Below are 13,391 nucleotides of genomic sequence, written 5' to 3' on the forward strand. Positions count from 1 at the left end.
GTCTTAGGCACTGTGTCACCAGAGTTCCTTTTAGTACCATGATGCCCTGTGATTAAAGTAAATGGAAAACTACACCAATTCAATTCTGATATGACTACTAATGGCCCAGACCCTTCAGGAATGACGTTTTGGGTCACTCCACCAGGCAAAGAACGACCAGCCGAGGTGCTTGCTGAGGGCAAGAGAAACACGGAATGGATGGTGGAAGAAGGTAGTTTTGAGTATCAGCTACGACCATGTGGCCAGTTGCAGAAACAAGGGCTGTTATTGTTGTATTTTATTGTATGTGTGCATCAAATAATTTTGTTTTTAGTTATAAAATATAAGATGTAAATGGGACTAATGTAAATGTGTTTTTGGTTTTATGTGTGCTAGTTGTATCATGTTAGGTACAAGTATGACTTTATAATTGTGTTTATTTAGAGATAATGTGTGGTTTAAGGAAATGTGTACAGGTCCCAAGTTGATAAGGTGTGGACTGTGATAGTTAAGGTTGTGTACCAACTTGGCTGGGCCAGGATCCTAGGTGTTTTAGCAGTTATGATGAAGTTACTCCTATGATGAGATCTGATACAATCACCTCTACAGTAAGATCTGCTATGAGCTATCAGTTGAAAGGGACTTTCCTTCAGAATGTGACCTGCTTCCAGTATATATGGAAAAGCTTTGGGAAAGTTCTCTGGGTTTCTTCTGGATCTAGATCCTCCATCTGGCTCATCATCTCTGGTTCTAGGACTTGAACCAGTGGCCTACAATGTTCCCTGCCGATTTGGGGACTGCTGCCTCCGCAGGCTGTGAGCCAACAATCTGCCATTTTACCTGTTGTTGTTGTTATGTGCCATCGAGTCGGACCTGACTCATAGCAACCCCTCCTCGGGTTTCTGAGGCAGTATCACCACAGAAGTAGATTGCCCCATCTTCCTTCCGAGGAGTGGCTAGTGGGTTTGAACCGCCAGCCTTCTGGTTAGCAGTCAAGTGCCTTAGCCACTATGCTACCAGAGCTCTGATCTTGGATTTGTCAGCCTCTAAAGACAACAGCCTGCTACACTGCCTGCTGATGTTGGGTTTGTCAGCCCCTGCAGCTTTGTCAGTCAGGAGAAGCCTCCAGCTTGACATCTGACCCATGGACTTGGAACTTGCCAGCCTCTACAACTACATGAGCCATTTCCTTGAGATAATTCTTTTTTACCCTGTCTCTAAGCTTCACTGGTTTTACTTCTCTAGAGAACCCAGTCTAAGACACCATTTATATAAAATGTCCAAAATATTCAAGTCTCAGAGACAAAAAGTATATTGGTAGTTGGTTTGGGAGTGGGCAGTGACTGCTAAAGGTTTTTTGTGAAGGCATGATGAAAATGTTCTGGCATTAGACAGATAAAATGGTTGTACAACTCTGTGAACACACTAGAAAACCACTGAATTATACATTTTAAAAGGGCAAATTTTACAGTATATGAAGTATATCTCACTAAAACATTTTTAGGAAAGGTGATTAAGGTAAATATGTTGAACCTCAGGGTGTCAGCTTACATCTTACAAGCATTTTTTTCCACTCACTCCTCTTAACAATCATTATGAGGTAGTTATTAACCTCACTTAAGAGTTGAAAAACTGAGAACATGAACATAGAGCTAAGAGGTAGAATGGAGATTCATATCAAGGTCTAAGGAACTGTAAAGCCCATATTCTTACCATTACACCAGTATTTAAATGTGCACAATATGTAAAATTTATAGTAAAGTACATATTACTTTGGTCATGTTGTCAGAAGGAACCATTTCCTGGAGAAAGATATCATGCTTGGTAAAGTCAAGGGTCAGAGAAAAAGGGGAAGGGCTTCAACAAAATGGATTGACATAGTGGCTGCAATGATGGGCTCAGGTATAGGATAACTATGAATTGGAGTCAACTTGACGGCACCTAACAACAACAACAACCATCAAGTTGGCTCTGACTCATAGTGACCCTATGTACAAAAGAATGAAACACTGCCTGGTCGTGCACCATCCTCACAATCCTTGCTATACTTGAGCCCGTCATTGCAGCCACTGTGTCAATCCATCTTGTTGAGGCTCTTCCCCTTTTTTGCTGACACTCAACTTTACCAAGCATGATATCATTCTCCAGGGAATTTCTCCCTTCTGACAATACGACCAAAGCAGGGGAGACAAAATCTGGCCATACTCACTTCCAAAAAGCATTCTGGCTGCACTAACAAAGGTTACAGAGGCCTTCAAAACAGACAGTAAAGACTAATTTAAAACAATCACTTTATTAAAAATAGCAAATTTCACATATACTTATTTAATTAACATTTTGTCATCACTGGCCATTGAAAAACACACCAAAGTGTGTACTGATTGTCTAACATAAACTGAAGCTAGGATGCCACAAAAAGCCTGTGCATCATCAAATTAGGATCAACACTGCAGGAAGTGTGGTGGGCTCAGGAAGGACAACTCCTTCAGCCCTGTCACTGACACCCAGCACAGTGCATTTCAAGTGTAACCCATAAGGCCACAATCTAAAGCAGCACAACCTCGGTGTCCCGTTCCCTGATTAAGCCTTCAACAAGGCCTTGGCCTCCAGCTACAGTGAATTACAGCAAGTCAAATGGACTAAAAGCAGTATGTGAAAACAATCATTGCATTTGTACTTCACTTTAATTCCTTGCGGTGGGAGACAATTCTGTTACTGGATTCAGCTGGAAAAGTAAAGAATGATGCTTTTCTTCAAATCACAAGAAAGCAAACTGTATTTCATTTTAACTGGTAGAAGCATTTGGAACATCTTGTGCATCTGCCAAGTGGAGTTTTTGTCTGAATTCATGAGTTAAGAAAATGTTCATTCTATGATGAGTAATTCAAAATTTTTTTTCAGAAAATATCCTCAGGAGCTCAGAGATGGACATATGAAAAGAAGTAAGTTTTTAAGGCTTAAAGGAAAAGGCCCTGCTATTGAAAAACTTAAAAAATTCACTGAAGTAATTATACTATGTCTAGAATTTGAAGAGACTTTTTCTTTTTCAAATCACTGAATTAGCCTATGTTATAAGTTCCAATAGAGCACAGAATTATTTTAATGCAGCAAGAATCATTTTCATAACCAAAGATTCATGGAAACAATCCAAGTGACCAGTACACCACACAAGGCTCAGCCTATACGACTATGAGACCAGAAGAACTAGATGGTGCCTGGCTACCACTGTCAACCACTTGGAGGGGGATCTCTTAGGTGATCCTGGATAGAGAGGGAGAATAATGTGTAATAAAACTCAAAATCATTTGGGGGAAAAAGGGGGGGGGCAGGTTTGCTGGTCTGATAAAGCCCATAGAACCACTGAGACTATGGCCCCTAGCTGCCCTTCAGGTCTGAAATTGAACTGACTCCTATGCCTTCCAGCCAAACAAAAGATAGGCAGATGAGGTGAACATTTACATTAGGTAAATACACTCCTTGGAGAGAATAATCACGGGAGAGCAGAAGGGCTGTGTGTGCACAGGGAGACAGTTCAACGGGCAGGAGTGCATGGAGGGATGGATGCAGGGAAGAGGTGACAATGGGGAGGAAGTAGGAGGGGAGCTGCTGCATTGGGGTAAATTGTAGTCAATGTCATGAGACAAAGTGTATGTGAACTGCTGTATGGAAAGTGAATTTGCTCTGTAAACTTTCACCCAAATCACAATAAAAAAAAAAAAAAATCATTTTCATGGTAGGAAGCTAGCTGACTAGCGGCAAATATGAAATGATTTACTGTTTTGTTTTGTTTTTTTTAAGAAATTCACATAAGTGGAAAGCATTATTTAATCATCTTTGGGAACTTTCTTTGAAAAGGCTAAAAAATAACACAGCTCTAAAACCTTTCTACACTATATTCTTAAGTTTTCCTCAAAAGATTGGAAGATGGAATACCTACTTGTATTATTCTCTTGCCTCTTCATCATCACTGCCTTTCTTTTTCTTCCTTTGCCTATATTTATCCTCCAGCATGCTGGCACTATTTTTTCAGGACCCAATTCAAAAGTGACGTGGGTAAACTGAGGGTAACTAAATGCTAGCAATACATGTATCACTGCTAGTTGTATGTGCCAGTTGTTAGCAGTCCACGGTTTTGACTCATCATGACCTCATACAATAAAACAAAACAACAAAACACTGCCTGGTCCTGCGACACCCCCACAACTGTTGCTGTGCTTGAGCCCATTGGCCCAGCCACTGTGTCAATCCGTCTTGCTGAGGGTCTTCCTCTTTTTCGCTGACCATCTACTTTACTGAGCATGATGTACTTCTCCAGAGACAGTCTCTCCTGATAACATGTCCAAATTACAAAAGGTGAACTCTTGCCATCCTAGCTTCTAAGGAGCATTCCAGCTGTACTTCTTCCAAGACATACTTGTTCATTCTTCCAGCAGTCCATTACCCTATTGCTACTGAGTCGATTCTGACCTATACCAACCCCCACAGGATTTCCAAGGCTATAAATCTTTGCAAATGTAGTGTGCCTCATCTTCCACAGAGCCACTGGTGGGTTTGAACTGCTGACCTTCTGGTTAGCAGCCAAATGCCTTACTAGCAGTCCACGGTACCTTCAATATTCTTTGCCAACACCACAATTCAAATGCATTAATTCTTCTCAGGTATTCAATATTCATTGTCCAACTTTCACATACATATAAGGTGAATGAAAATACCAGGCTTGGGTCAGGTACACACCTTAGTCTTCAAAGTGATATCTTGGCTCTTAAACACCTTAAAGAGGTCTTTTGCAGATTTGACCAGTGCAATACAGTCTTTGATTTCTTGACTGCTGCTTCCATGGGCACTGACTGTGGATTCAAGTAAAATGAAATCTGTGACAACTTAAATCTTTTCTGCATTTATCATTATGTTGCTTACTGGTCTAGTCGTGAGGATTTTTGTTTAGATTAAGGTATAATCCAAACTGAAGGCTGGAGTCATTGAGTATCATTAGTAAATGCCTCAAGTCTTCTTCACTTTCAGCAAGTAAGGTTGTGTCATCTGCATATTGCAGGTTGTTAATCAGACTTCATCCAATCCTGATGTTGCATTCTTCTTCATATAGTCCAGCTTCTTGGATTATTTGCTCACAATACAGATTGAATAAATACAGTGAAAGATACAACCCTTACACACACCCTTCCTGATTTTAAGCCATGCAATATACCCTTGTTCTTTTTGAATGACTGTTTCTTGGTCCATGTACAGGTTCCTCATGAGCACAATTAAGTGTTCTGGAATAATCCTATTCTTCACAATGTTATCCATAATCTGGTATAGTCCACACAGTTGAATGCCTATGCATAGTTAATAACACACAGGTAAACATCTTTCTGGTATTCTTTGTTTTCAGCCAAGATTCATTTGACATCAGTAATTATGTCCTTCGTTCCATGTCCTCTTCTGAATCGGGCTTGAACTTCTGACAGATCCCTGTGGGTGTACAGCTATAACCATTTTTGAATGGCTAGAGTTATACAAGGAGCTCTGGTAACATAGTGCCTAAGGCACTTGACTGCTAACCAGAAGGATAGGGTTCAAACCCACCAGCCACTCCTCGGAAGGAAGGCTGGGCAATCCTACTTCTGTAATGATACTGCCTCGGAAACCCAAGAAGGGGTGGCTATGAGTTGAGGCTGACTCAGTGGCACATAACAACAACAGAGTTATACAGCTGCTTTCTGGAATCAAGATTAGAAAGTCTATGCTCTTATATCATGTTGCCTTGTTTAATGGTAGTGGGAAAACTCCACCACAGGTTGAATTGAGGGAAGTGGTGAGGCAAGTAAGTCTAAATATTTAACAGAAGCTCAAGTAAGAGGATAAGAGATATTTAGGTGTCATAGCATAGAAAGAAACCAAGAGAATTCATAATTTAAAGGGTGACTAGAAAAAAAAAAAAAAAAAGGCAAGGACTACTCCTAAGAAAAGTCTTCTAATTAACTCAATAATCTTACCCCCTTTCTTTCTAAGTCTTTCTTGACAATGCTATCTTGCACTGATCTCTCCCCAGTTATAGACCTCCTTATCTCTTTTTACTTTACAATTCAGCCATAATAATAATATCATATAATACTAATTTTATATATCCTATATAGTTTAGGAAATTTCACATACACAACATTACATATATTATCCCATATTACCGAGGAAGCTCTGAGATGTTAAGTAATTTGCCCAAAGTATGGTAGAACCAAATTTCAAAAACCAACTCTCTTGACTCCATAAACAGTATCTAATATCTCATTCACCTTTCTAATATCTAACTAAATGGTTCAAAGGGAATTATCGCCACCTCGTAAATGAAATTCTTGTATAGCCAGAGCCATTTCTTATTGTTCTTACGTACTTCACAGTGTGCCTATCATTATATTCAAAAATACATTTTTTAATTCTCCTGAAAGAACAGCTCTAAATTGAAATGTCAAAAACTCAATATTTTACATGTGCTGTGGGAATTCCCTTTAAACTAATCCTATTGTACACTTTGTATATTTAGTTATAAAAATGTCATTTTGTAAGCTATATAAACATTCCTTGAAAGAAAGGCTACATTTTAATGATGCCTTTTATTCAAATTTATGAATTTAAAATATTCTACATAATGATATTAAATTAGGTACAATATATTATCTCTGTATCTCTTACTGTCATTTACCCTTGGCATTTTAAGGTTTAAAATAATTTACATGGCAACTAGCCTAGTCCTCAATTCTCTTGATTAACAAAACAAAACAAAACAAAATAAAAATGTGTTTTAAAAAAATCCCAAAACAATAAAAACAAAGTAGAACAAAACAGAAACAAAATTTAAGCATCCAAAACAACCAGAAAATTCCGTTTAGAAACCTAAAGAGAAAAGAACTACCCCAGTAAGTAATAATACATGTCTTTGTTCATTACATCTGAACAGGACATCTTTCTAAAACTTGACTGGGATTATTCACCAGAAAATAACAGTCACAAATTTTTCACAGTTGATAGTAAGCAAAGGATACATGGAAGAATTCAGTTCTTCTAACTGTAACACAAAGAGACAGAGATCATTTTAATTTTTATAAGATAAATATCATAAGTATATAAGTATACACTTTTAAATGAATTTTTTTTTTCATTTAAATTTTCTTTAAATAAAAAAGCAAAATATTAAAATCAAACCTTTCTAAAAATTTCCAGGTTGGGAAATTTGCTTATTATGCAAAATAATTATAAAATAGTTTTTTCAGTTATTAAATAAGAATATTAGGAAAGAATTAAACTAGATGATAAAACTGGCATTTTATAAATGTTCTTAAAATTATGCATAATTAAAAATCATCTCTAGTAATAGTTTTAAGAAAGAAGTATTTAACATTTTAATTGTCAAAATCTTTAAATCCTATATGGCTTACAAAAAAATCTCCCATGTTATTCCGTCTTCAGTATAAGGTAGAATTTAGCAGTCCTAGTTTACAAAGGGGAGCTCTGGTAGCATAGTGGCTAAGACACTTGCTTGCTAACCAGACGGCTGGCGTTCAAACCCCCCAGCCACTCCTCGGAAGGAAGGTTGGGCAATCCTACTTCCGTAGTGATACTGCCTCGGAAACCCAAGGAGGGGTCGCTATGAGTCGGGTTTGACTCGAAGGCACATAACAACAACAACAAATTTACAAAGGGAAAAATCTCAGTTACAGAAATGTTAAGTAAATCACCCAGTGTTACATAGTTATTATGCAAATGCAGAGCTTGAACTAAGCAAAAGTTTTCTAGTTTCAAACTCAATAATCTTTTCACCTTACTAACGTTACTCTCCTATATGTACAACAAATTAAGCTTATGTTTGTTAAAAAGAACAAACATGAACTGGTAAAAGGAAATACCTGTGAAAGAAAATAGACTTTAAAAAGTATAAACTTGAAATTTTTATAAACAATTCTTCTCAAGTTTACTTATTTAAAAGATAGAGAATCTTTTAAAGTGAGAATGGTACAAGAAATTAACCCTTCTTGTCATTGGTGAAAATGGAATCTGAAACTAAAGTAGGGTGAATTCAATTTTTATTTACTTTTGTTCCAAAAGAACTTAAATTCAATGCACACTTGTCATTATGGGAATCATACATGGAAGTATGCCAAATTACCATACACATCACAGTTCTGTATTTAAAAATAATCAATCACCACCTCAATAAATAACACAAAATGTATTAGTCTTGTCAGGAAAAGAAAAGGTCTCTTTTTTTTTTTAATTTTTAATGTGATTTGGGTGAAAGTTTACAGAGCAAATTCACTTTTCATATAGCAGCTTACATACCTTTGTCTCATGACATTGACTATAATTTAAGGAAAAGGTCTCCTGACATACTTTTTATAGATTAAGATTTTACATGTACAGAAGCAAATAGTTCACTTCTAGAATTGCCAGAAATCTTAGAATACATGTGTTTTGGTTACCTAACACTGCTCTGACAGGAATATACCACAAATGGGATGACTTTAACAAACAGGAGTTTATTCTCTTACAGGTTGGGAGGCTAGAAGTGCAAGTTCAAAGTAACAGGCTCTAGGGGCTGGGTGAAAGCCCCTTGACCTTGGGCTTCAGCTCTGCCTCTTGCTCCTGGCCCACTGGAGGTGGAGGTGCCTCTTACCTCAGGCAGCTGCTGGTTGCTGAGGCTGACAAACCCAAGGTCGACAAGGCACAGTCCTGACATTACCAAACCACACGCCAGGCCATTAATTCAAGTCTGTTAAAAGTCCCAAGATTGGCAGAGCATGGCAGGCTGCTGAACAATGACTTGGCTACATGCAGGGTTCAAGAGTGCCATAACTTAGAGACCATTCCCAAAGCTGCTGCTTATTTACAGGAAGCAGCCCACTAAGCTGCTTGTGGTAGATCCCACCATGGAGCTGACTGTCAGTGTCACCATGTGGAATAACTACCACCAGACATTCAACCAGGCCCAGCCAAGTTGACACAAAACATTAACTACCACAACATATTCATATCTGAATATAATAATGCTCTCAGAATGCATTCGTTTAAAAAATAGGAAGTACAACATGGATGAATCTTAAAGACATTAGCCCAGTGAAAGAAGTTAGACACGAAAGGCCACACAGCGTACCATTTCATTATATGAACTGTCCACAAAAGGTAAATCCACAAAGACAGAAAGTGGCTGCCAGGGGGCAGGGGAAGAGGGGAATAGTGAGGTACAGGGCTGCTTTCTGGGGTTATGTAAATGTTCTGGAATTAGAGAGTGGTGATGATCACACAGCACTGTGAATATACTAAAAAGTTCTGGCTTGTACAGTATAAAATAGTTTTTTCATGACGAATTTTATGTTATATGAATTTTACCTTAATAAAAAATATTTTTGAAGATTAAAGAAAAGGAACTGTACTCACATCAGACAGAAGTCTATCCAGATTGGAGTCACTGGCTGTTTTCCTCTTGTCCTCAGGAAGTTCCTCTAACTCCCCATAGAGCTCCAAATTCAAGCGAGCTAATTTCTCCTGCATTCCCCGAACATGTTCCATCTGTTCAATGGAACATTCATTTCCTGAGGAAAAATTACAGAACATTAATAAAAATTAAGAAAGTTGAAATGAACAAACTTCAGGAAAACATATAAATTTTAAAATAAAGGTGTTATAAAAGAAATTAGGAGCCCTGGTGCTCAGTGGTTAAGCTCCTGGCTACTAACCAAAAGGTCAGTGGTTCAAACCCACCAGCCACTCTGTGGAAGAAAGATGTGGCAGTCTGCATCCATAAAGATTCACAGCTCTGGAGATCCTGTGAGGTAGTTTTGCTCTGTCCCACAGGTTAACCATGAGCCTGAACTGGCTGGAGGCAGGGTTTTTTCTTTCTTTCTTTTTTTTTTTTAATAAAAGAAACTAGACTTCTTTCATTTTTAAATTAGATTATTAATAATTGCATATTCTTCATGCATAATTATAAACCAAATTTCTGACTATGAGAACAGTGACCAATCTAAGAAATGACTTTGGGCACTAAAATACCACATAAGAAAGAATTCAAAACAGCAAAATTATCTCAAGTACAGGGGAAAGAAACATGTATAAACACATACACATTCAATAGCAATATCACATGTGAAACCAACAGCACCATCCAATATGAACACTGCCATGTGAATTGAGTGATCCAACATTTTAATGAAACATGAGGAATTAATTATCTATGCTGATCCATTATTATGGAAAATCAAAATACAAATGCTATAGTTTGACACACTGGCTGCACCCAGATATGAATCACATTAATTTCATTAACTTAACGAAGCTGGTAAAACTGGTGAAAAATCTGTTTTTTAAGCTCATTTCAAAGAAACATAATGTAATATTTTCAACTGTATACACAGTGGTGTAAGATGGATTTAACTGCTAACAGATAAATCATATGTTGTTTAGTAAAAAAAATCCTGGGAGGTAATGTTATCTGCCCAGACCAACTAGTATATCTATATGTCATGTCACATGCTCTCCTACACTTGAAGCAGTCTCTGCAACCTCTTGATAGAATTTCTCCAAGAAAATTTTGTTTTTCCCAAAGGTATTGCACAGGTACACTGCAGATCAGCTAACATCGAAACCCCTATCTTGAATCAATATGAGCTAATGTAAATTAAATTAGTTTCCTCTAGACAGCTTTATAACATCTTCATCAATTGAGTATAATGCATTATGTTAAAGATTACTAATTACGCTAGTTAGGACTCTCTCCTCTTAAAATCATCCTTTCTTCTCAGTAAGACATCTCGTTTCCTCTACTATAATCATGTTTTTCAACAATTAGTAAGCTGAAAGTTCAAAAGGCAAATGTATCTCAATGTGCAGGATAAAGACCAAGAGGAGGAAACGACGGGAGAAGAGTCAGAGGATGTACCCAGACGACCAAGCGCGAGGACAAGTGAAGCTCCAGGACAGAAAGGAGGCGGTGGCGGGGAGACATACGGACCAGAAACAATGTTCCCTGAGGTGAAAACTCAGTCACTGATACAAAGGGCTCACTGATTTCCAGGCAGGACTGATGGGAAAAAATACAGTCCGAAGCACATGCTGGTAAATGCCTAATCTTTAAGGATAAAGGCAAAAATCCTTTAAGCATCAAAACAGAAAAATATGAATTGCCTATTAAGAAGAGTGAATCTGACTGGAAATATACTTGTCATCTGCAACACTTACAGCTAGCAAACTACAAAATAACAGGCAAGAAAGGACTGCAATCTAAGAATACCAAGTCACCTAAGAGCTGGGGTAGGAGATGTGGTGGGGGCAAAGTGCAGAAGTGGTCCAGAGATCACATGTGAATGGTGGGAGAGAAAAGGGAAGGAGAGTTGGAAGGGAAGGTATTCTTTAGAGACTGCCTTACTGCAACGGACTGAAGTAGGCGGTGGTGTGGGGAGGTGCTGTGAAGTTGATTTTGACTCCCAACAACCTCATGTGATAGAGTAGAACTGCTCCCATTAGGCTTTCTAGGCTGTAATCCCTATGGAAGCAGGTTGCCAGTTCTTTCTACCATGGAGCCATTGGGTAGGTTGGAACTGCCAACCTTTTGGTTAGCAGGCAAGCACTTAACTGTTGTGCCACCAGAGCACCTGTGAAGTAATGGTGAAAAAAAAAAAAAAAAGCCAAACTCACTGCCATTGAGTTGATTTCAACTCATAGTGACCCCCTTTGGGTTTACGAGGCAGTAAATCTTTATGGAAATAGATTGCCCAATCTTCCTTCCACAGAGTGGCTTTGAACTGCCAACATTCCAGTTAACAATCAAATGCCTTAGGCCCTACACCACCAGAGCTCCTTGAAATAGGGGGTAGGAGTGTAATAAAGCATCTTTGAGAAAGAAATGTGTTCTTAGTGTCTTCTTTTCAAATAACAGTACAACCAAACTGGAAACCCAGAAATTATTAAAGATATATTTGTATACAAAAATTAATAACTTTTACACTATAATATTAAGTCCAAAGATACAATAAGAGGTCACAAGACTGGTATTTAAAAGGTTCTTAGCAATCAACAACAATAACAAAAGGATAACAAACTAAACAAAAAGCAGGATCAGGGTCCTGAAAACACAATTCACAAAAGAACAATACAACTGCTTAACAAATACACATTGATATTAAACACAATAGGAATCAAAGAAACTTTATACCAACAGACTGGCAAAATGAAAAAATTAGTATGACCTATTGGTGATGGGACGTCAGGGAAAAGGGTCCTCTTATAAATTGCTGTATGAAACCTTGGAGTATAATAGCTTTTCTGGAAAGCAATCTGGATATTTTTAATATACTTAAAATCAAATATATGCCTAGACTCAGCAATCACTGAACTACTGTATTTAGAGCTCAAAAAGGAAACAATTTAAGTGCCCTTCAACAGGTACCGGTTAAGTAAACTAGGGTACATTCACATCTTGGATAATAGTATAGACATTTACAAAAAAAAAAAAAAAAAAATGAATCAGAGCTACACCAGGTGACTTGGAGAGATTCCCTTCCCATCAGATCTTATTTAGTAAGGAAAGCAAAACACAGAAAAGTATATATATTACTTGTGTAAAACAATGAAAATAAAACTCTCTGTGTTTATGTATGTATTTATAGTGGATAAAAACAAGAAAGGACACATACTGTTAACCAGTTGGGGTGAGAGGGGGTAGAGGCAGTGGATAGGGTAAGGGTGGGATACAGGGAAGCTAAGCAACAAAACAGTGGGGGAAGGAAAGACAGCACTAAAAATATGTTATGCTGATATTTATGCATTTATGAAAGATTTTATATGTGTGTATTTAATAATTTTAAAATAGCTGAAAGAAGATACCAGGGAATAATTTCATAATCAAAAAAAGCCTATAAAGTATAACAAACTGAACATGAAGGCCTTAAGTATATACTTAGTGAACTCAGTAGACAGTGAAAATATCTATTCAGTTTTTCTTTGGAACATTCTGTTAACTATGCTTATTTTTATATATTCATGAAAGAACAAGAAAATTAACTTCTTTATATCTAAAATTTAGGAAAACTGGGCCAGAAAAAAGTTTAGGCTTAAAAGGGTCACAGAAAATGATTTTGAGACTTTAAAACTAAGACACCAACTCTAAAATATTTTCACTAATGACAAATGTGGTTTTAGAAAAAAGAGACAAAATCAACACTTTAAACCAACACTCCAACAATTAGAAAAAGAACAGCAAGAAAAGCCTACAGTCACCAGAAGAAAGGAAATAATCAAGATTCGAGCAGAAATCAATGGAACAGAAAATAGAAGGGCTATAAAAAAATCAACAAGACCAGAAGTTGGTTTTATGAAAAGATCAATAAAATTGACAAACCACTGGCAAATTTAACAAAGGAAAAGAC

General features: G+C 37.4%; 1 protein-coding gene across 1 annotated transcript in view; it reads right to left on the reverse strand.

Moving 5' to 3' along the window:
- Nucleotides 1-2,764: 2,764 nt before the first annotated feature.
- The window catches only part of CCDC28A (coiled-coil domain containing 28A), a 23,001-nt gene continuing 12,374 nt past the window's right edge, over nucleotides 2,765-13,391 (reverse strand). Inside the window, exons 5-7 of the mRNA XM_007946309.2 lie at nucleotides 9,406-9,560; nucleotides 7,017-7,039; nucleotides 2,765-2,819 (exon numbers count right to left, since the gene is read on the reverse strand). Coding sequence (XP_007944500.1) covers nucleotides 2,765-2,819; nucleotides 7,017-7,039; nucleotides 9,406-9,560 — 233 coding nt within the window. The remainder of the gene's footprint in view (nucleotides 2,820-7,016; nucleotides 7,040-9,405; nucleotides 9,561-13,391) is intronic.

The sequence above is a fragment of the Orycteropus afer genome, unplaced genomic scaffold, assembly GCF_000298275.1.
Source record: "Orycteropus afer afer isolate SDZICR_OR568_19922 unplaced genomic scaffold, OryAfe1.0 scaffold00155, whole genome shotgun sequence".
NCBI lineage: Eukaryota > Metazoa > Chordata > Mammalia > Tubulidentata > Orycteropodidae > Orycteropus > Orycteropus afer.